General features: G+C 40.4%; 2 protein-coding genes across 23 annotated transcripts in view; both read left to right on the plus strand.

Annotated features, from left to right (window-relative positions):
• SYCP2 (synaptonemal complex protein 2) overlaps positions 1–20,140 on the plus strand; it is an 89,872-nt gene that overhangs the window by 331 nt on the left and 69,401 nt on the right. For 4 of the 22 annotated variants that reach the window (XR_004619419.1, XM_034640058.1, XM_034640059.1 and 1 more), the window contains exons 1-3: positions 3,042–3,449; positions 15,260–15,321; positions 16,268–16,411. Coding sequence is in view for 18 of the 22 variants with exons in the window: in XM_034640058.1 (XP_034495949.1) it covers positions 15,298–15,321; positions 16,268–16,411 (168 nt within the window). In the remaining 4 variants the exon portion in view is untranslated. Of the gene's footprint in view, positions 1–718; positions 855–3,041; positions 3,450–4,602; positions 4,705–5,113; positions 5,339–15,253; positions 15,322–16,267; positions 16,412–20,140 lie in introns of those variants that run through there. The other 18 variants (XR_004619420.1, XM_034640053.1, XM_034640052.1 and 15 more) reach the window with 12 other exon arrangements.
• Positions 3–2,904, plus strand: PPP1R3D (protein phosphatase 1 regulatory subunit 3D; the record flags this gene model as incomplete). Its single annotated transcript, XM_034641575.1, has 1 exon — positions 3–2,904. A coding segment is annotated over one exon (693 nt), but the record flags the coding sequence as incomplete, so codon positions are not given.

Genomic DNA, 20,140 nt, shown 5'->3' on the forward strand with positions numbered 1-20,140 from the left:
CCTGCCGGGCGCGCTCGCTGCCCAGCTCGCCCGAGCGCCGCCAGAAGGCCGGGGGCGCGCCGGGAGCCGCTTGCCGGCCGGGCTGCAGCCGGCAGCTCCGCGTGCGCTTTGCCGACGCGCTGGGCCTGGAGCTGGCGCAGGTCAAGGTGTTCAACGCCGGCGACGACCCGTCGGTGCCACTGCACGTGCTGTCGCGCCTCGCCATCAACTCAGACCTGTGCTGCAGCAGCCAGGACTTGGAGTTCACCCTGCAGTGCCTGGTGCCCGACTTCCTGCCGCCCATCGAGGCCACCGACTTCAGCGAGCGCCTGGGGCAGCAGCTGGTCTGTTTGGAGCGCGTCACCTGCTCGGACCTGGGCATCAGCGGCACTGTGCGCGTGCGCAACGTGGCCTTCGAGAAGCAGGTGGCGGTGCGCTACACCTTCTCAGACTGGCAGAGCGCGCATGAGGCAGTGGCCCGGTGGCGCGGGTCCGCGGGCGCTGAGGGCACAGAGGATGTCTTCGCCTTCGGCTTCCCGGTGCCGCCCTTCCTGCTGGCGCTGGGCTCACGCGTGCACTTCGCGCTGCGCTACCGAGTGGCCGGCGCCGAGTACTGGGACAACAACCATGGCCGAGACTACAGCCTCACGTGCCGCAACCACGCGCTGCACATGCCTCGCGGCGAGTGCGAAGAGAGCTGGATCCACTTCATCTGAGGCCGTCGCATCTAAGCCCAGCCGCAGTGTTTCCCTAGCTGGGCTCTCCGGTCTAGGCGGTTTCGTTTCCTCACACCCCACCCCGAGCCTGAGTCTTCTGACTTCACTTCCCGCTGCAAGGTTCCTGGGCGGTGGCCCTTCCCATCCTCTACTTGAAATGTCCGTGTCATTAGGTCTAAAAAGTAGCCTCAGGTGGCCAAAGGCCGACTTGTATAATGCGCTGGGGGAGGGTGATGGGTGGGTGGATACGTGGCGGTGTCGGCCCCTCTGGAGAGGGCCCAGGTGCGGTGGGTTGGTTGGTGGGTTGGTTGGTGTTTTGGAAAGGCCTGCATCCTCCTGCTAGGAAAGCCTGTGGCTTTTGCATGTGTCCTGATTGGATCTCTGTAAACGTAGCTGTTATTTATTATTGTGATGTTGGAACATTTTACCCTTATTGGATGCCTTCTCAGGAACATTCTGGATTTAACAAGCTAAAAACTAAGTCCTGTGTGTTTGTGACCATTGTTAACAGAATGTACGGTGTGACTCCCATCATGGTCCCTTAGGCATTTCTGCCCTGGGACAAGGAAAACCTGAGACTAGGTTTGCTTGCCCATGTCTGTAGACTTCTAACAGTGGGAAACTATTAATAGGCAAGAAATTGATGCCTCATCAGTCATCACACAGCCATTCCTGGGAGTTCAGGCTGCCCTGGTTAGGCCGTGTGTCTTCTACGACGACAGCCAAAGGGGGAAAAGCTTGACTTTGAAAACTAGCGAAACAGTCCCTTCTCTTGCAGTCTCTCCTCTTACCTCCTGTGTTCTCCTTCTTTGTCTTTGATCATTATGTATCTGCGTGTTATCAGGCCATTCTGTTTAGGTTTGAGAATACCTAAACATTTTAAGAAATTCTGCCTTAAGTTATTTCAATTTCCAGGCAACTCTAGAGAAATTTCAGGCAACAATGCCCTTTGCAATTACCTTTTCGATGACTAAGGTGACTCTTTTTATGTCTGCTTAAGTGTCAGAAAATTCCAGCAGTCATCCTTCAGGAAGTCAGGTTATCAAGTGGAACTGGCAGGTGTTTTCATCAATAGCCGGAGCCCTGGAGGAAAAATCACCAAAATTTATACTTTTTAATTGTCTTAAATTGTATTTATATATTCCCAGTTTTATCAGCTATCTGCCAACTTTATTCTTTGTGCCTTCAGACAGGAGAGTTTCTAACATTGTCTGGTCTCCCCCCTCCCCTGCCCCAGTTTTTAAAATGTTAAATACTTTTCCTTCTTTATTAGATTTGTATCTCCAACTAAGAAGTCAAGGCCTTTGTCCCCTGCTGAATGCCAGGACGACCTCTGACAGTAGGTGCTAACACTGAAGTGTGAAAACCCAGCCAAGCTGAACAAGGTCTCCAACTTGTGAATTTTGGTTCTGATACAGTTGAAACCAGTGTCATTAATTTGTGATAGCTATCACCAATGAATTAACTCTAAATTTTTGGATACTTATTGACATTTGTCAAATCACTATGTAAAAGATGTGTTCTGCCTTTTAACCAATTTGTTTTTATAATTGCAACTTCTGTGTTTCTAAAATTCTAAGAGGGATCCCTTTCTTTGGTACCTTTTGATAATAAGAACACTGAATTTTTATTTAAAGTGTTGTAATTCAGTTGAACAACCTTTGGCTATTCACACTGTGCACTACATTGACATGCAAGAGAGACAGAAGCCTGGCTCCATTTTGTGCTGTTTAATAAACTGTCCAATTAGGTCAGCAAGCCTGTGAGAGCCTTGGCTGTTGTGTCCTTGGCCCCAGCCCAGAGTGCAAGACAATTGTCCAGAGCATTCAGGTATAAGAGTTAGAGCTGCCAAATGTATTGTTGTGTAAAGGCATGTAAAGAATCTTATTCATGTGAAAGTCATTTGTCAAAAAGGTTCTGGTCATGGAATATACAGCAAATGTTTTATCTTCGATATTAAGAGAACCTCAACGTGCCTTTAAAAAAATCAACATTTAAAAATTTAAAAACTTAAATATACCTGCCTAGTTGATAAAGAAGTTGATAAAGCTCAGCTTAAGGAGAACTTTCAGATCCTAAAATAGTTATATTGCTTAGATGTTAAAATTTTGCAGTGGACTGTGCAATTGTGGGGGTGTCTCCTCCAACATATTTTAAGGTCATTTAAGATGATTTCACTCAAGCCTAAATATTAAAGTATGTGCAAAAATTGTTATCTCAGGCGTGTCTTTCTTGTGGTCTAATTGTAGAAACAAGACTTTAGAAACTTCTTGTTTAAATCATTTCATGCATAAGTCTAAGATAATCTAAAACACTACCAAATTTAGTGCCTTGCCTAAAAAAGGAAAATTGTAGGATTGCACCTCAGCTCCAGCAGCACAGCCGTGTATGTCCTTGAGAAACTGAAATGCAATCTTTTAGGCCAGGTCAGTGTTAACATCTGATGAAAGCTCTAAGGGAATGTAGGGTATAGGATAGTGATTCTTTAATGCTTACCGAATCCTGTGTGTGGAGTAATGAGTGTGTATCCGCCTCCCCAATTGTGACCCTCATCCAGTACAAAGCCTGGCACGTAGGAGGAGGCTAACATTTATTGTGTACTCATCTTATTGGCTTGCCCCCAGTGATAGGTACTGCATGCAACTGATTTCATTGAAGTCTGAAACTGACCTGGTAGATAATATCCCTGCTTTCTCAGCTGATGAGAATGAAGCTCAGAGAGGTTTAAGTAATTCTTCTAAAGACCCGCAGCTGGTAAGCAGCACAGCATTCAAACCTAGACCAAAGTCCACGTGCTCTGCCCTGTGACAGGATGTGCTTGTTAAATTTAATTGGAAATCCAATTATGATTGATTGATAAGGCTTTCCTCCTGACACCATACTCAAACCCTATTTAAAAACAATTCAAATAAGATGATCTGCTTTTATCTTCCATGTGGTAGTTTACTAAACAATTCCCATGCTTTCCAGACCCGTGAAACAACAAAAAGGATTCTTAACCATTTTTCCTCTACTAAAAAGTGGCAAGATGAGAGATCAGTACTTTAAATTCTGAAGTGCTTGTCTGCTGTACCCGTTTCTGAATTGCTTCCTATTTTACACAAGCATCCATTGATCTTAACATTTAAACTGATATTTTAGGTGCAAATACTCTAAAAAGCCTCAGGATACGTTGTTGGTGATTGTGCTCAGTACCACGCCGATGTAGCCGCAGCCTAATGTCCCCCAGGAGTCTGGGGTTTGGCTAATGAGGGCCGCGGACCCTGGCACCACCTGCTTCTAGGAAACGGGTGGGGGCGTGGCCCCCAGGTGGGCGTGGCCAGTGCCGCAGGTGCCAGTCCCAGTAAGTTGGGCAGCAGCGGGCCAGGCGCCGGGCTCTGGGGGTCCAGCCCGGCCTCGCTAGGCCGTCCTCTGTGGGCCGCAGCCGGGGCTCCCCGGGGGGCGGGGGGGAGTCAGGCCCTCGCACCCTCGCAGGTTCGGCAGGTGTCCCCAGGTCCCCGGACCCCGTCCAGCCGTCGCCGTCCAGGGTCTTGTGGTCAGCCCAGAGGTCTTCCCGGGCCCGCTGGTGCCCTCCCGCCCTACCGGCCGGTGTCCTGCAGGGAGTCAAGTCTGGGCTCCAGGGCACGTTCGCACCGCGGGAGGGCAGTGCAGGGTCAGGCAGGGACGCCGGCACCTCCTCTGGGGCCCGGCCGGGGCCGGGGCCAGCGCCGCAGTCCACTTACCCTGCGCGGCCGGCCCGGCGCGGAGCCACACCCACCGCGGCGCCCCTGGCTCCGGCCTCGGGCGACCCCTTCGTCGCCGACGGGCACGAGGGGCGGAGCCTGGACTGCGGGCTGCGCTGATTGGACAGGATTCCGAACGCACGCAGCGCTGATTGGGCGGGGCGCTTCCCGCCCTCCGTCGGCCCCTTGAAGAGCCGCGGCTGTCGCCGAGGCCGGAGACACGACGCGAGGCGGCGGCCGAGGCTGCGGCTCCCGGGGCCGGACGGGGAGGCCTCCTTTAGCCGCAGGTAGAGCCGGGCGCCGGGACGGGCCTCCTTGGCGGCGGGGCTGCCTGGAGGGGGACCGCGGCGCCGGGCCGGTCCCTGGCAGCGGCGGGTGTGCGAGCGGGAGGACGGCCAGGCTCCCGACGGTTGAGGCGGAGCCGTTGTGGAAACGGCCGGGGCGGCGCGGCTGAGGGGACCACTCCGGCCGGGTGGGCCTCGCGCCGATCTCGGGGCGGGCAGGGGCCGGGTCCGCACTTCGCGCGCGTGTCGGGGTACGCTTGTGGGGGCGGGCGGCGGGCGGCAGGCTATGGGCTGTGGGCCGCGCGGTGCGGACGCGCCTGATGGACGCCGCAGGTGTGGTAGCTCCAGGCCCCGCCCCCGCCGTCCGCGGTTGGCTGGGGCTGCGGGGCGGGGCGTGGCTTGCGGCGCGTCCACCTGTGGCAGCCAGGCTGTCTCCGCGCGCTGCGCTCCGGGCGGGCCATGCCTCCAGAGCCCCAGTCTTAGCTCCTGAGCGCCGCCGCGCCTGGCTCCTAATAAAATAGATGCGTGCGCCTCACTCCGCGGCGAGGCCATCACGGGTGTTCGCTGAGATCGCCGGCGGGTCCCTTCGAGTGAGGAGGGAGGGCGGTGTTTCTCCCTGGTCCTCGTCCGGGTTCAGGTTAGCCTTTCATCCACGTTTGTAAATGTCTGTGCGGTGCTGGAGCACGGACCTTGCACTGATCCACTGGGCTTTGGGAGGACAGTGTGCGCCTCCTGTCAGCTTGCCGGGTCCTTCTCAAAGCCCTAGTCGTTGTATCTGCCTGCATACGTACGCATTCATGCCCTCACATTGAATACAACATAGTTGTGGCATGAAAAACATGAAATAGTGTAAAAAAGATAATAGCCCAGGGTTCAAAGCCTGCTTAGCCGGAAGCACAACCCCACACTCCTCTTGCGTAAGTGCGAATCTGTGCTGCGTTTCTTAGGTCATCTCCCTGACCCTCGTTCTGTTGCATAGCGCTTTGTGAGGGTGCTTTAGCTTGTCTGCTCTTGGTGTAGATGAGTGCCTCGCTTTTGTTTCCTTCTAGAGTGATCCTGAACCTCTCAGCTGCAAATGTTTGACCTGTCCAGTGAAGGGTGCTGAGTTTTTGGTTCCGTCGAAGCCAGTGTGTAGTCAGCCTTGGGAAGGAGGGAGGAGTCACTGCATAGTTTAGTTTCCTTACTTTCGAGTCTGCCTGTGTAGATACTAATCAGTTTTCCTTTTCCTTGGCCGACTTCTTGCAGGACGGTAGTCTGGGAACTAAACCATTCTTGTTAGCATTTTTGTGCCTCTTGGCCATAACTAATTCTGTGCTGTATTTCATGTCTTCGTAAACTACCTGTTAAATTCAAATTCATATTCTAGATGTGAAGACAGAAAAGTATAATGAAGTAGGCATGCCTTTCCCCGCAGTTGCTGGCCCTAGGAAAACCATACACACTAATGTCCCTTAAATGTATTTTAAGTATTTAAACTTTTTAATCAAGTTTTCAAATTGTGAAATAAAATGTTCTGGTCTGTTACAAACGTACCTTGATTGCAACAAAGTAGATCAATATGTGTAAAGCTATTTTCTTGACTGAATGCTGGCAAAATATCAAAGATAACTGAATTCACTTATTACGGATATTTGATGATTGGTGAATTTTGAATAAGTAATAAAACATATACCTATAAAATTAGAAATTAGTATATATTCCATAATTTTATTTTCATTTTAGATAAATTAACAAATATGTTACAATCAAGACTTACTTTTGTGTTCTATTGACAGTATGATTTAAAGATTAAAACAATATGGAATTGTGTTCAAAATAGACTGATTTGAGTTCATTTTCATCAAAAACATGAAATAGTACAAAAAATATTTTTCCTTTAGGGGTGCCTGCATGGCCCAGTTAGTTAAGTGTCCTTGATCTCAGCTCAGGTCTTAATCTCAGGGTCATGAATTCAAGCCCTGAATTGGGCTCCACCATGGATGTGGAGGCGACTTTTAAAATCTTTTTTTCTTAAAAATTTTTTGAAATATTAAAATTCTCTTAAGATTAAAATATGAATTATTAATGAACATTAATCATAAATAAAATTATTTTAATAATACTGAAACTATTTTTAATTTATTAAATGTTTAAGTATTTAAATTAAATTATTTAAGTATCCTAATGTTTACTTGTCCTCTGCCATTTAGAATCCATATTGTGTTCGTGCAGTTTATGTGCAGATTTGCATGTGTACAAGTTAAAGAATAGTATGAATGGCTTAGAACTACAAAATGTTCCTCAGTTGCCATGTGCAACTGTTGCAAATACTGTGTACTAAGTTGCTAGTACTTCAGAGCCACAAGTTGGAATGCCAAGAAAAGCAAGAAAATGGACATTTGGCACTATTAGGAAGCAGTTCTTCATTATGCAACAAACAACTATATTTTTGCTGTGCTAGAGGAAGGATTTGGCAGTGAATTAATATCTTTTCTCATACCTGACCACTCAGGTTTCTCAAATTCTCCCTCCATTCTAAAACATAGAGAAAAATGTCCGTATTGGCACAACCTACAACCTTCTCAGCATTGTTTTGGCCTCCTCCCCCCTTAATTTTTTTTTTTTTTACAGATTTATTTATTTATTTCAGAGAGTGTGAGCTGGAGGGGGGGCAGGCAGAGGGAGAGAATCTCCAAGCCAACTCCCTGCTGAGCATGGAGAGCCCTAAGAGGGACTCAGTATCACAACCCATGAGATCATGACCTGAGCTGAAACCAAGAGCCAGATGCCCAAGTGACTGAGCCACTCAGGCACCCCAACTTTTTAAAATAGTTTTCTAACATAACAAAATAAACAGAATAATGTAATTAACTGAAGTCCCCTTCTTTTGAAGGCATAGACAAGGAAAATGTTTCTTTGGGGCCTGAAGGTTTGAGTTACAAGAATGAATATATGTGTTCACAGTTATAGGACTTGCTGGGCCAGTGGTAGATTCTGAGTGAACAGAGATTCCTTTGTGCTCCTTAATAAAATTGTGTGTGTGGGAGTGAATGATGTACAAAAAGTTCTTATTTTTATGCTTTGTGCTTTCCATGTCTTAAATCCTTCTGTATTGCAAAGTCATAAAGATATCCTCCTGTATTCCCTTCTGGTACTTTTTAAACATTTACTTATTACCTTAGGTAATTAATGAATTTATAGCTTATTTTTGTGAACGTGGAGAATAGAGGTCTAATTTTTTTTCATATGGCGAGTCAATTTTCCTAATACTATTTATCAACTAGTTTACTGTTTCCCCTTTGATTCATAAAACCTTATATATACATGAACTTACAGCATATGTTTAGGTATGCGTTTGAACTCTCTTCTGTTTTATCGATCCATTTATTTCCTATTCTTAACACTTTTTTCTTTAGTAATTGTGACTTTGTAATATGTTTTAATATCAAATAGGATTATTCTTCCCTTTTTTACTTTATTTTTAAAAATTTTAAATTCCAGTATAATTAGTGTACAGTGTTATGTTAGTTTCAGGTATACAATATAGGGATTCAACAGTTCTATACATTACTCAGTGCTCATCACAATAAGTAATCTTTAATTGCTTTCACCTATTTCACCCATCCTCCTACTCTCCTTCCCTCTGGTAACCAACAGTTCTCTATATTTAAGAGTCTGTTTTTTGTTTGTTTCTTTTTTTATTTCTTAAATTCCACATATGATTGAAATCATATGGTATTTTTCATTCTCTGACTTATTTCACTTATTATACTCTGTAGTTGCAAATGGCACGATGTCATTCTTTTTTATGGCTGAGTAGTATTCCATTGTATATATATACCACATCTTCTGTGTTATTCATTGATGAACACTTGGCCTGTTTCTGTAATTTGGCTACTGTAAATAATGCTGCAGGAAACGTAGGGGTGCATATATCTTTTCAAATTTGTGTTTTTGTATTCTTTCAGTAAATAACCTGGAGTGGAATTACTGGATCATACGGTAGTTCTGTTTTTTTTGAGGAGTGTCTATACTGTTTTCCAGAGTGGCTGCACCAGTTTGCATTCCCACCAAGTTTCCTTTTTCTCCACATCCTTGGCAACAGTTGCTTCTTGTGTTGTTGATTTTCACCGTTCAAACAGGTGTGAAGTGATCTCATTGTTTTGATTTGTATTTTCCTGATGATGAGTTATTGTTGAGCATTATTTCATGTGTCTGTTGGCCACCTGTATGTCTCTTTGGAGAAATGTCTGTTTATGTCTTTTGTTCATTTTTTTAATTTTTTTTTTTTTTAGTGTTGAGTTGTATAAGTTCTTTTTGTATTTTGAACACAACCCCTTATCATATATATCATTTGCAAATATCTTCTGCCATTCAGTAGGTTGTCTTTTTGTTTTGTTGATTGTTTTCTTTGCTGTGCAGATGGTTTATTTTGATGTAGTACCAATGGTTTGTTTTTTATTTTGTTTTCTGTGCCTTAGGAGATCTATCTAGAAAAATGTTGCTATGGCTGCTGTCAGAGAAATTACTGCCTGTGCTCCCTTAGAATTTTTATGGTTTCAGGTTTCACATTTAGTTCTTAATCCATTTTGAATTTATTTTTGTGTATAGTGTGAGAAAGTGATCCAGTTTCATTGTTTTGCATGTGGCTGTCCAGTTTTCCTAGCACCATTTGTTGAAGAGACTGTCTTTTTCCCATTGTATATTCTTGTCTTCTTTGTCATAGATTAACTGATGATATAACTAATCATGGATTTATTTCTGTGCTTTCTGTTCTCTTCATCTATGTGTCTTTTTCTGCAAGTACCATGCAGTTTTGATTACTACAGATTTGTAGTATATCTTGAAATCTGGGATCGTTATTGTTCCAGTTTTATTCTTTTTCAAGATTGATTTGGCTATTTGGAGTCTTTGTGGGTCAATCAAATTTTAGGATTATTTGCTCTAGTTCTGTGAAGAGTGCTGTTGGTATTTTGACAGGGATTGTATTAAATCTACAGATGGCTTTGCGTAGTATGGATTTTAACAATATTTTAAAACAAAATTTTAACAATATTTGTTCTCCCAGTCCCAGTAGTATTCCATTTATTTGTGTCATCTTCAGTTTCTTTCATCAGTGTTTTATAGTTTTCAGAGTACAGGTCTTTCTCTTCCTTGGTTAAGTTTATTCCTAGGGATTTTATTATTTTTGGTGCAGTTGTAAATGAAATTGTTTTCTTAATTTCTCTTTCTGCCCCTTCATTATTAGTGTATAGAAATGCAATGGATTTCTGCATGTTGATTTTGTATCCTATGATTTGTATCCTATGACCTTATTGAATTCAGTTATCAGTTCTGGTAGTATTTTAGTGGAGTCTTTAGGGTTTTCTGTGGATAGTATCCTATCATCTGCAAATAATGAGAGTTTTATTTTTTCTTTACCGATTTGAATTCCATTTATTTATTTATTTTCTGACTGCTGTGGCTAGGACTTGCAGTACTGTATTGAATAAAAGTGGTGAGAGTGGACATCCTTCCTCTTGCTCCTGATCTTAGGGGGTAAGCTCTGTTTTTCTCCATTGAGTATGATGTTAGCTGTGTGTTTTTCATATATGGCCTTTATTATATGGAGATATGTTTCCTCTAAACCTCTTCCCTGTATTTTTTAGTAGTATTTTTGTTGGTTATAGAATTACAGTTTGTAGTTTTTTCTTTCAGCACTTTGTAATTTCTTTCTCTCTTTCTCTCTTTTCTTTCCTCTTTTCTTTTCTTTTTCCTTAGCACTTTGTAATTTCTTGTAGTGTCCTTGTCTGGCTTTGGTATCAGGATAATACTCATGAAGTGGGACTGGAAGCATCCTCCTCTTCTGTTTTTGGGAAGAGGTTGAGAAGGATTAGTTTTAGTTCTCTGAATGTTTAGTAGAATTTACCAGTGAAGCCATCTGGTCCTGGAATTTCCTTTGTTGGGAGGTTTTTGATTACTGATTCAGTCCCCATACTAGTGACTGATCTGTTCAAATTTGTATTTCTTCACGATTAAGTCTTATATTTCTCTAGCTTATGTGTTTCTTCTAGGTTTCATTTCTTCTAGGTTGTCCAATTTATTGACATGTAATTGTTCATTGTCTCTTATGATCCTTTGTATCTCTGTAATTTGAACTGTAATGTTTCTGTAATTTATGATTTTATTCGAGCCCCTTTTTTTTCCTTGTTAACTCTGGCCAAAGATTTGTCTATTTGTTTATCTTTTTAAAAATCTAGCTCTTATTTTCATTGATGTATTGTCTTTTTAGTCTGTCATTTATTTCCACTCAGATGTTTTTATTTCCTTCCTTCCACTAACTTTGGGCTTAGTTTTTTCTTCTTTTTCTAGTTGCTTGAGGTGCAAAGATAGGTTGTTTGAGATCTTTCTTTTTTCTTTTACTGTAATCATTTTTCATGTAACTTTATCTTTTTCTATTATTGGGATTTTTTTGATTTTATTTTTTGATTTACAATTTTTTAATAATAATATTTTTTATTATGTTAGTCACCATACAGTACATCCCTGGTTTTTGATGTAAAGTTCCATGATTCATTAGTTGCGTATAACACTCAGTACACCATGCAATACGTGCCCTCCTTACTACCCATCACGTAACTGTATCTTTTAAAACTGCTTTTGCTGTATTCCATAATTTTTTTGCTATGTTGCTTTTCCATATCATTTGTCTCGAGGTATTTTTTTTAATTTCTCCTTTGATTCATTGGTTGGTCAGAAGCATGTTGTTTTATCTTCACATAATTATAGAATTTTTGGTTTTCATCTTGTAATTGATTTTTAGTTTCATATTCTTGTGGTCAGAAAAGATGCTTGATATGATTTCAGTTTTTTAGATTTATTAAGACTTGTTTTGTGACGTAACATGATTTATGTTGGAGAATTTTCCATGTGTGCTTGAGAAGAATGTGTATCCTGCTGCTATTGGATGGAATGTTCTGTAGGTGTCTTTTAGGTCCATCTGGTCTAACATGCAGGGTAAGTCCAATCTCTAGGCACTTTAAAAAAGATACTGTTCTAAGTCTTCTGCTTTCATAGCTTTTGTTTGTCAGCTATCAGTCTTATTGATGCTATTTAAAAGTAATCTTTTTTTACTCTCTGGCAGCTTTTAATGTTTTCGTCTTTGATTGTCAGCAGTTTCTGTGGTGCACCTGGGTATAGTTTTCTTTTTCTTTTCCATCTGAGGTTCATGGGGCTTTTTTAATCTATAGTTTGATATCTTTTATTGGTTTTAGGAAATTCTTTGTCATCATTTCTTAGGAATTATTTCTGCCCCATTCACTATCTCCAAGGATTTCAGTGACAGATACATGGGCTTCATAACTTAATTTCTGTGGTGTTCAGTCTTCTAGTCTCCCTCCTCATATTTTTGTGTATCTTGGTTTCTTTCTGGATATTTTTTTTCTGATATAGCTTCTGTTTCTATAATTTTCATCTATGTGTCTTTCCATTTTGTTCTTAATAATTTTGTTATTGACTATTTTTGTTTTTAGAATTATGTGATTCTTTTTCAAATGTTCTGTGGCCTTCCTTACTTCCCACCCAAGTTTCTAGTTTTCTGCCAATGGTCTCGGTCTTTTTGAATAATCTTTATGTACACAAATACTTTAAAGTATTTGTTTAATAACTTTACCATCTGGAGGTCCTGTGACCCTGTTACTTTGGGCTACTTCTGCTGTTCCTCATGTTTTCATAGATTTGTCCAAGCCTATGAATTGCACTTTAAGTATTGCTTTGGTTACATCTTACAGGTTTTTGTAGGTATACATATTCGCTTAAATATGTAGTCCTTGCCATCTTCGCATATCCTGCAAAGGAACATATTTTAGTTTCCAAGTATAGGGGGAAGTTTAAAGCTACCTTTGCAGCGGATTTCTAAATTTATTGTGAGACCAGGTTATCTATCATATTATTCTTTTGCATGCTTTTGTTTTTGCTTTTGTGAGTTAAGATTTTCTCTTTTATTATACAAAAATAACCTCACAGCGTTTGTAAATTTGTCTTCTTTGGTATTCAGTGGACTCTTAAAATTTGTGGATGTCTGTTTTTATTTTGAGAAGGTTCTTGGCTGTAACTCAACTGTTGTTACCCTACTATTTTTTTTCTTATAATTTTTGGAATTCGTATTGAGTAGATATTGGAATGTCTGAATCTCTCCTTCAGATCTCAACATTTTTCTTTTATACATTTTATCATTTCATTCCTTTGTGATATTCTGTATCATATCACCCAAGGAATAGTTCCTCCTGCAGACAGCTACCCCCTTAAGCTTCAGGCTTTTGATAATAGTGCCAATAGCAGATGCTTAAGGTTCGAGCCTACGTTGTTTCTCAGTAATCACCCATTTGGTTGTTGACCTCCAGTACTTACTTCTTACTGCGTATTTATGATAATACTTTTCATATCTTTTCCCACCCCCATTTTCTATCTATGAAGCAAGTCTCTGTGTGTGTGTGTGTGTGTGTGTGTTAAAATCTTGTAATAATGTGTGATATGACATTCTCAAACAGAATCAGGCTAAATTTCTATTTTCTGTGATGGCCTTGGGAGAATTAAGGAAAGAGTGAACCCAAGTAGAAAATAGACAAACCCCTTCTTTGGAATTGGAGAAGCAAAGAGTGGGTCCCTGAGTTTCCAATATTTTCTGGGTCAGAGCTCTCTGAGTCAAGCAAAATGACAAAATGACTACCAGCTATTTAGAGATCTTGGAATCGTTGTTGGTATGCTGGAACTACCAGCTAGCCATGGACCTAGAATTGCCCCGTTAGTATATAGGCCAGAGCAGACAAGCAAAACCAGATAGGTTTTAATCACAGCTAGGCCCTGAATAGGTTTAGATGGAACAGCTGGACTTCCCAGCTGCTTAACTATGGAGGCATGCCTTGGACTTTTTCATCCCCTCACAATAACCCAACCTACATTTTACCGATCCCATGTTTTGTATTTTGGCAAGAATTTATTGTACTTTTAAAAAGGCATGTAAGCATAAATTAGAAATAAAGCTTGCCTTTGACAAATAACAAGTTACAGTCTGTGCATCTCACTGCTCTTCCTTCCCAGTGAGCTGACAAACTGTCCCAACGGTGTCTCCCTCTCCCTCCCACCCACCACACACACAAATACACACACACAAATATGTATATACTTATTCCTAGAGATATAATAATAAGACAATGTTTCTTTATTTCACATAAATGCCATTACACAGTATGTATCATTTGACAACATGTTTTTAATTTAACTTAAAATTGACTGCAAATATCTAAAATTCTGGTTCATCCATTATGTTTACAAAATTGATTATCATATACCACATTTTATTTATTCTTCACCTTCTCTTTCATTCCTAGCTCCTACATGAGTACTTTTGAATTTTTTTCACTCAAAACAGTGCTGCAAACTTATGCACATAGAGCAAATGTTTCTCTGGGGATCAATTTTTTTTTCCCCCCTCTAGAGTTAATTTGAAAATACAAGAGATTTTTTTTACTCATGCCTTTTGTCTGCCCGATATGTTTATGCCCTCATTGGCACTTAAATTTCTCTATTAGCACATCTATAAGAAAGTAGACTGTGACTAACACCACTTGTTCTCATGAATATATAGTCCTGTATTCATTTTGAGTTAATTAGTTGCCTCTCTATGTTGGATTTCCTGGTTTTTCTATTATGAAGCTTTTCATAGTACAGATTAGTTTTAAATTGTTCCAGTTATAATATCTAGAAAAGATGGTATTTCTTTTCCTTTATAGAGCTAATGGCCAAATCACATTTGAAAATATTAAATGCTTTCGTCAAGATGGTAGGTGATGCTGGGGTGCCTGCGTGGCTCAGTTGGTTAAGTGTCTGCCTTTGCTCAGGTCCTGATTTCAGGGTCTTGGGAATCAAGTGCTACATTGGGCTTCCTGCTCAATGGGGGAGTCAGCTTATCCCCCTCCCTCTCCCTCTGCCTCTCTTCCTGCTCCTGCTCTCTTTCTCATATAAAGAAATAAAATCTTTAAAAAAAAATGGTAGGTGGTGCTAAGTGTAACCCTGTTGTTTCCTGTTTCCATTCCTCTTTGAAGGGATGGTGTACTTAGGTTTTCTTTTCCTCCTTTCATTGCATATTTGTCTGTTCTCATATAGCCTGGTCTTTGGCAATATGCTTGCGTATTCTCCCCTTATTAAATATTATGTTACTAGACTGAATTTCATTTACACATTAATTCAAGATTATTTTTCTTCTTGTTCCCACAAGTATAGCAGGAATCCCTAATGAGAGAGGTCCAGGTTTCTTTTTTTTTTTTTTCACTAACTAGTTTTGTGACCTTTTGGCAAGACTTGTGACATTTATTTAAGTAATCTATAAAAAGAGAAGGCTTTGAATAAATGATCTTCAGGCTTTCCTCTAGAAACTTCCTTGACCAGATTCACATATGTAATTTCATAAACAGTGAGGAACTTGAAATTATTTATTGCCTTTGGTATAAGCCCTGGTGCTTATTTAGGTGTATCAAGATTTTGGACGATAAACATACAGAATAGATTGTAAGATACTGAAAGCATATGTTTTATTTTACAGGTGTTCGTTTTGTTTTGCTGTTTTAAAATTACATCAAAATGCCCATAAGACCAGATCTCCAGGTATGTAGTCCTAGACCAAAAGGAAAAAAGGAAGGAAACATTTTAATTCCTAAAATCACTTTCGTTTATAGGTATTAAGTGCTATATTTTTAAGAAAAATGAAGCTTACTTGTTTTTATGAAATGGTCAGAGTGGAATAATTTAAAATTTTACCCTTCCAATTTTTCAGTAGATTTATTTTCAAAATCTGTTATTTATGAGTTATGGAAGATGCTGATTATTTACATGTGCCTTTTACATTGAAAAGAATTACACAGTGATTCACGTTTAATTTATGCCTGGATATTTTTATAACAGGGTTTAAAATTGTAAGATACTTGCATTTTGGTAAAAAGCTTAATATATCTATTTAACATGTATGCAATTTACCACTAAATCTGGTGATCAGATTATAGTATAAAAATTCCTTATTAGTGATGCTATACTTCAGTAGTAAAGATGGTGGATTTTGTAAAGGTTATAAATGTGTAATATAAATTATATATGTAATTATTAAATTATGTTGATATAGCTTCCAAACAGTGCTTTTATCTGTCTTTATGTGTTTTTTAAAAACTATTTAAATCTCATTAAGAAATTAATATTCAGATATGTTAGGTTTTCATCCGTGGTGTTAAGTATTACTATAAAGTTTATTTCTTTCATTAATAGGTTTCTTTTTTGAGCTCGACATAATGATAACTTTACGATAAAGGATATAAAGTGGAAAATTAGTAGAGTGTGTGTGTGTGTACAATGTAGAATCTTGCTACTATGAAAGAAGCTTGATCTCTCTCTTTTACTCCACATTTAATAGTGGACAGCTTTTCTTTTTTTTTAATAAGTGAATTGTTATAAGGTCTTTTGAGAATTTTCATGTGACAACAATTCTTGAATTACTGGATTGCATACGGTGACTAATTTTGGTTTTGATTCAATCTCTGTGTCATTAACTGTATTTCTCTAGCAGTTGGAAAAATGCATTGATGATGCTTTAAGAAAAAATGATTTCAAACCCTTGAAAACACTTTTACAAATTGATATTTGTGAAGATGTGAAGATTAAATGCAGCAAACAGTTTTTCCACAAGTTGGATGACCTTGTATGCAGGGTAAATACTCCTTTTTATTGAATGATTATTAAAATTATGGGATTGAACTCTTTTTTTATAATAATTTTTTATTATATTAGTCACCACACAGTACATCCCTAGTTTTTGTTGTAAAGTTCCATGATTCATTACTTGCGTATAACACCCAGTGCACCATGCAATACATGTCCTCCTTAATACCCATCACCAGCCTATCCCATTCCCCCACCCCCTCCCCTCTGAAGCCCTCAGTTGGTTTCCCAGAGTCCATAGTCTCTCATGGTTCATTCCCCCTTCTGTTTACCCCACCCTTTCTTCTTCCCTTTCTTCTCCTACCGATCTTCCTACTTCTTATGTTCCATAAATGAGTGAAACCATATGATAATCATCTTTCTCTGCTTGACTTATTTCGCTTAGCATTATCTCCTCCAGTCCCGTCCATGTTGCAGCAAATGTGGAGAAATCGTTCTTTTTGATGGCTGAGTAATATTCCACTGTATATATGGACCGCATCTTCTTAATCCAGTCATCTGTTGAAGGACATCTCAGCTCCTTCCACGATTTAGCTATTGTGGACAATGCTGCTATGAACATTGGGGTGCATATGGCCCTTCTCTTCACTACGTCTGTATCTTTGGGGTAAACACCCAGTAGTGCAANATTGAGAACGATATTTGCAGTAGGCTTTTCGTAGATGGTTTTTATGAAATTGAAGAATGTACCCTCTTTCCCTACACTCTGAAGGGTTTTAATCAGGAAAGGATGCTGTGTTTTGTCAAATGCTTTTTCTGCATTAATTGAGAGGCTCATATGGTTCTTGACTCTTTTCTTGTTGATATGATCTATCACACTGATCGATTTGCGAATGTTGAACCACCCTTGCATCCCAGGGATGAATCCCACTTGGTCATGATGGATAATCCTTTTAATGTACTGTTGGATTCTATTAGCANCATGTCCCAGGGATGAATCCCAGTTGGTCATGATGGAAAATCCTTTCAATGTACTGTTGGATCCTATTAGCTAGGATCTTGTTGAGAATTTTGGCATCCATATGCATCAAATGTAATTCTCCTTTTTGATGAGGTCTGTGCCTGATTTGGGGATCAGGGTAATACTGGCCTCATAGAATGAGTTTGGTAGTTTTCCTTCTGTTTCTATTTTTTGAAACAGCTTCAGGAGAATAGGTATTATTTCTTCTTTGAATNATAGAATTCCTCAGGGAGTCCATCAGGCCCTGGACTCTTGTTTTTGGGGAGGTTTTTGATCACTGCTTCAATCTCTTCATAATTAATCTGTTTANCAAGTTTTGCCAGTGGTCTATCAATTTTATGGATTCTCTCAAAGAACCAGCTTCTAGTCCTGTTGATCTGCTCTACTGTGGTTCTGGTTTCTAATTCATTGATTTCTGCTCTAATCTTGGTCAACTCCTTCCTCATGCATGGGTTAGGCCTGTTCTTCTGTTCCTGCTCCAGCTTCTTGAGGTGAGAATATAAAAACTGCATTTTAGATTTTTCTATTCTTTTGAGTGAGGCTTGGATGGCTATGTATTTCCCCCTTAGGACTGCCTTTGCAGTATCCCATAGGTTTTGGACCGTTGTGTATTCATTCTCGTTGGTCTCCATAAATTGTTTAATTTGTTTTTTGATTTCCTGGTTTATCGAGTCATTCTTGAGCAGGATGGTTCTTAGCCTCCAAGTGTTTGAGTTTCTTCCAGGTTTTTCCTTGTGGTTGAGTTCCAATTTCAGAGCGTTGTGGTCTGAGAATATGCAGGGGATAATTTCAATCTTTTGGTATTGGCTGAGACCTGTTTTGTGTCCCAGAGCATGATCTATTCTTGAGAATGTTCCATGGGCATTTGAATAGAANGGTCTCTAATTCATTGATTTCTGCTCTAATCTTGGTCAACTCCTTCCTTGTCAGTGGGTTAGGCCTGTTCTTCTGTTCCTGCTCCAGCTTCTTGAGGTGAGAATATAAAAACTGCATTTTAGATTTTTCTATTCTTTTGAGTGAGAGTTGGATGGCTATATATTTTCCCCTTAGGACCGCCTTTGCAGTGTCCCATAGGTATTGAACCATTGTGTTTTCATTCTCGTTGGTCTCCACAAATTGTTTAAATTGATTTTTAATTTCCTGGTTTACCCAATCATTCTTGAGCAGGATGATTCTTAGTTTCCAAGTGTTTGAGTTTCTTCCAAATTTTTCCTTGTGATTGAGTTCCAGTTTCAAAGCATTGTGGTCTGAGAATATGCAGGGAATAATTTCAGTCTTTTGGTATTGGTTGAGACCTGTTTTGTGACCCAGTATATGGTCTATTCTGGAGAAAGTTCCACAAGCATTTGAAAAGAATGAGTATTTTGTTGTTCTGGGGTGTAGTCTGTATATATCTATGAGGTCCATCTGGTCTAGTATATCATTCAAAGCTCTCATTTCTTTGTTGATTTTCTGCTTAGGTGATCTGTCTATTGCTGATAGTGGAGTGTTGAGGTCCCCTACTATTAATGTATTTTTATCTGTATGTCTCTTTATTCTGGTTAAGAGTTGGCTTGTGTATCTTGCTGCTCCCCTGTTGGGGGCATAGATATTTATAATTGTCATATCCACTTGTTGGATACATCCTTTAAGAATAATATAGTGTCCTTCTGTATTTCTAACAATAGTCTTTAGTTCAAAATCTAATCTGTCTGATATGAGAATTGCTACTCAAGCTTTCTTTTTAGGTCCATTGGCATGAAAAATGGTTTTCCATTCCTTCACTTTCAGTCTGGATGTATCTTTAGGTTCAAAATGAGTCTCTTGTAGACAGCAAATGGATGGATCATGTCTTTTTATCCAATCTGCAACCCTGTGGCATTTTATGGGAGCATTTAGACCATTCACATTAACCGTGGTTATTGAGAGAGATGATTTTAATGATGTCATGTTGCCTGTAAAGTCTTTGTTTCTATAGATTGTAAATTTCTGTTCTGTAGCACTCTTGGGGCCTTTTTACATTTATAGAACCCCCCCCAATATCTCCTATAGGGCTGGTTTCGTGGTTACGAATTTGGTCAGTTTCTGCCGATCCTAGAAGGTCCTTATCTCTCCATCAGTTCTGAATGACAGCCTTGCTGGATAAAGGATCCTTGGCTGCATGTTTTTCGCAGATAGAGCTTTAAAAATATCCTGCTAACCCTTCCTCTCATTCCAGGTCTGTGTAGACAGGTCTCACGTTATTCTAATATTTTTGCCTCTGTACGTGAGAAATTTCTTCACCCTGGCTGCCTTCATACTGTATCCTTGGATCTAATATTTGCGAATTGCACTATGACATGACATAGATTTGTCGTGATTGATCTTGGGAGGGGTCCTCTCTGCCTCTTGGACACTAATGCTTGTTTCCTTTGCTAGATTAGGGAAGTTTTCAGCTACAGTTTGCTCAAATATCTCTTCTAGACCTCTCTCTTTCTCCACCCCCTCAGGGATGCTGATGATTCTGACATTGGAACGTTTCATTGAGTCAGTAATCTACCGTAACCTACATTCCTGAGATTGGATTTTTTTGACCCACGTTTCTGATTTAGCTTTCTCTTCTACCATCCCATCCTCCAATTCACTACTTTGTTCTTCTGCCTCATTCACCCTGCCCATCAGAGCATCTAGTTTTGACTGCATTTGATTCATAGCATTTTTAATTTCTGCCAGATTCACTCTCATTTNCATTTCTGCCAGATTCGCTCTCATTTCCACCCTTAGAGATTCTATACTCTC

This window comes from Ailuropoda melanoleuca, chromosome 13 (genome assembly GCF_002007445.2).
Source record: "Ailuropoda melanoleuca isolate Jingjing chromosome 13, ASM200744v2, whole genome shotgun sequence".
Classification (NCBI taxonomy): domain Eukaryota; kingdom Metazoa; phylum Chordata; class Mammalia; order Carnivora; family Ursidae; genus Ailuropoda; species Ailuropoda melanoleuca.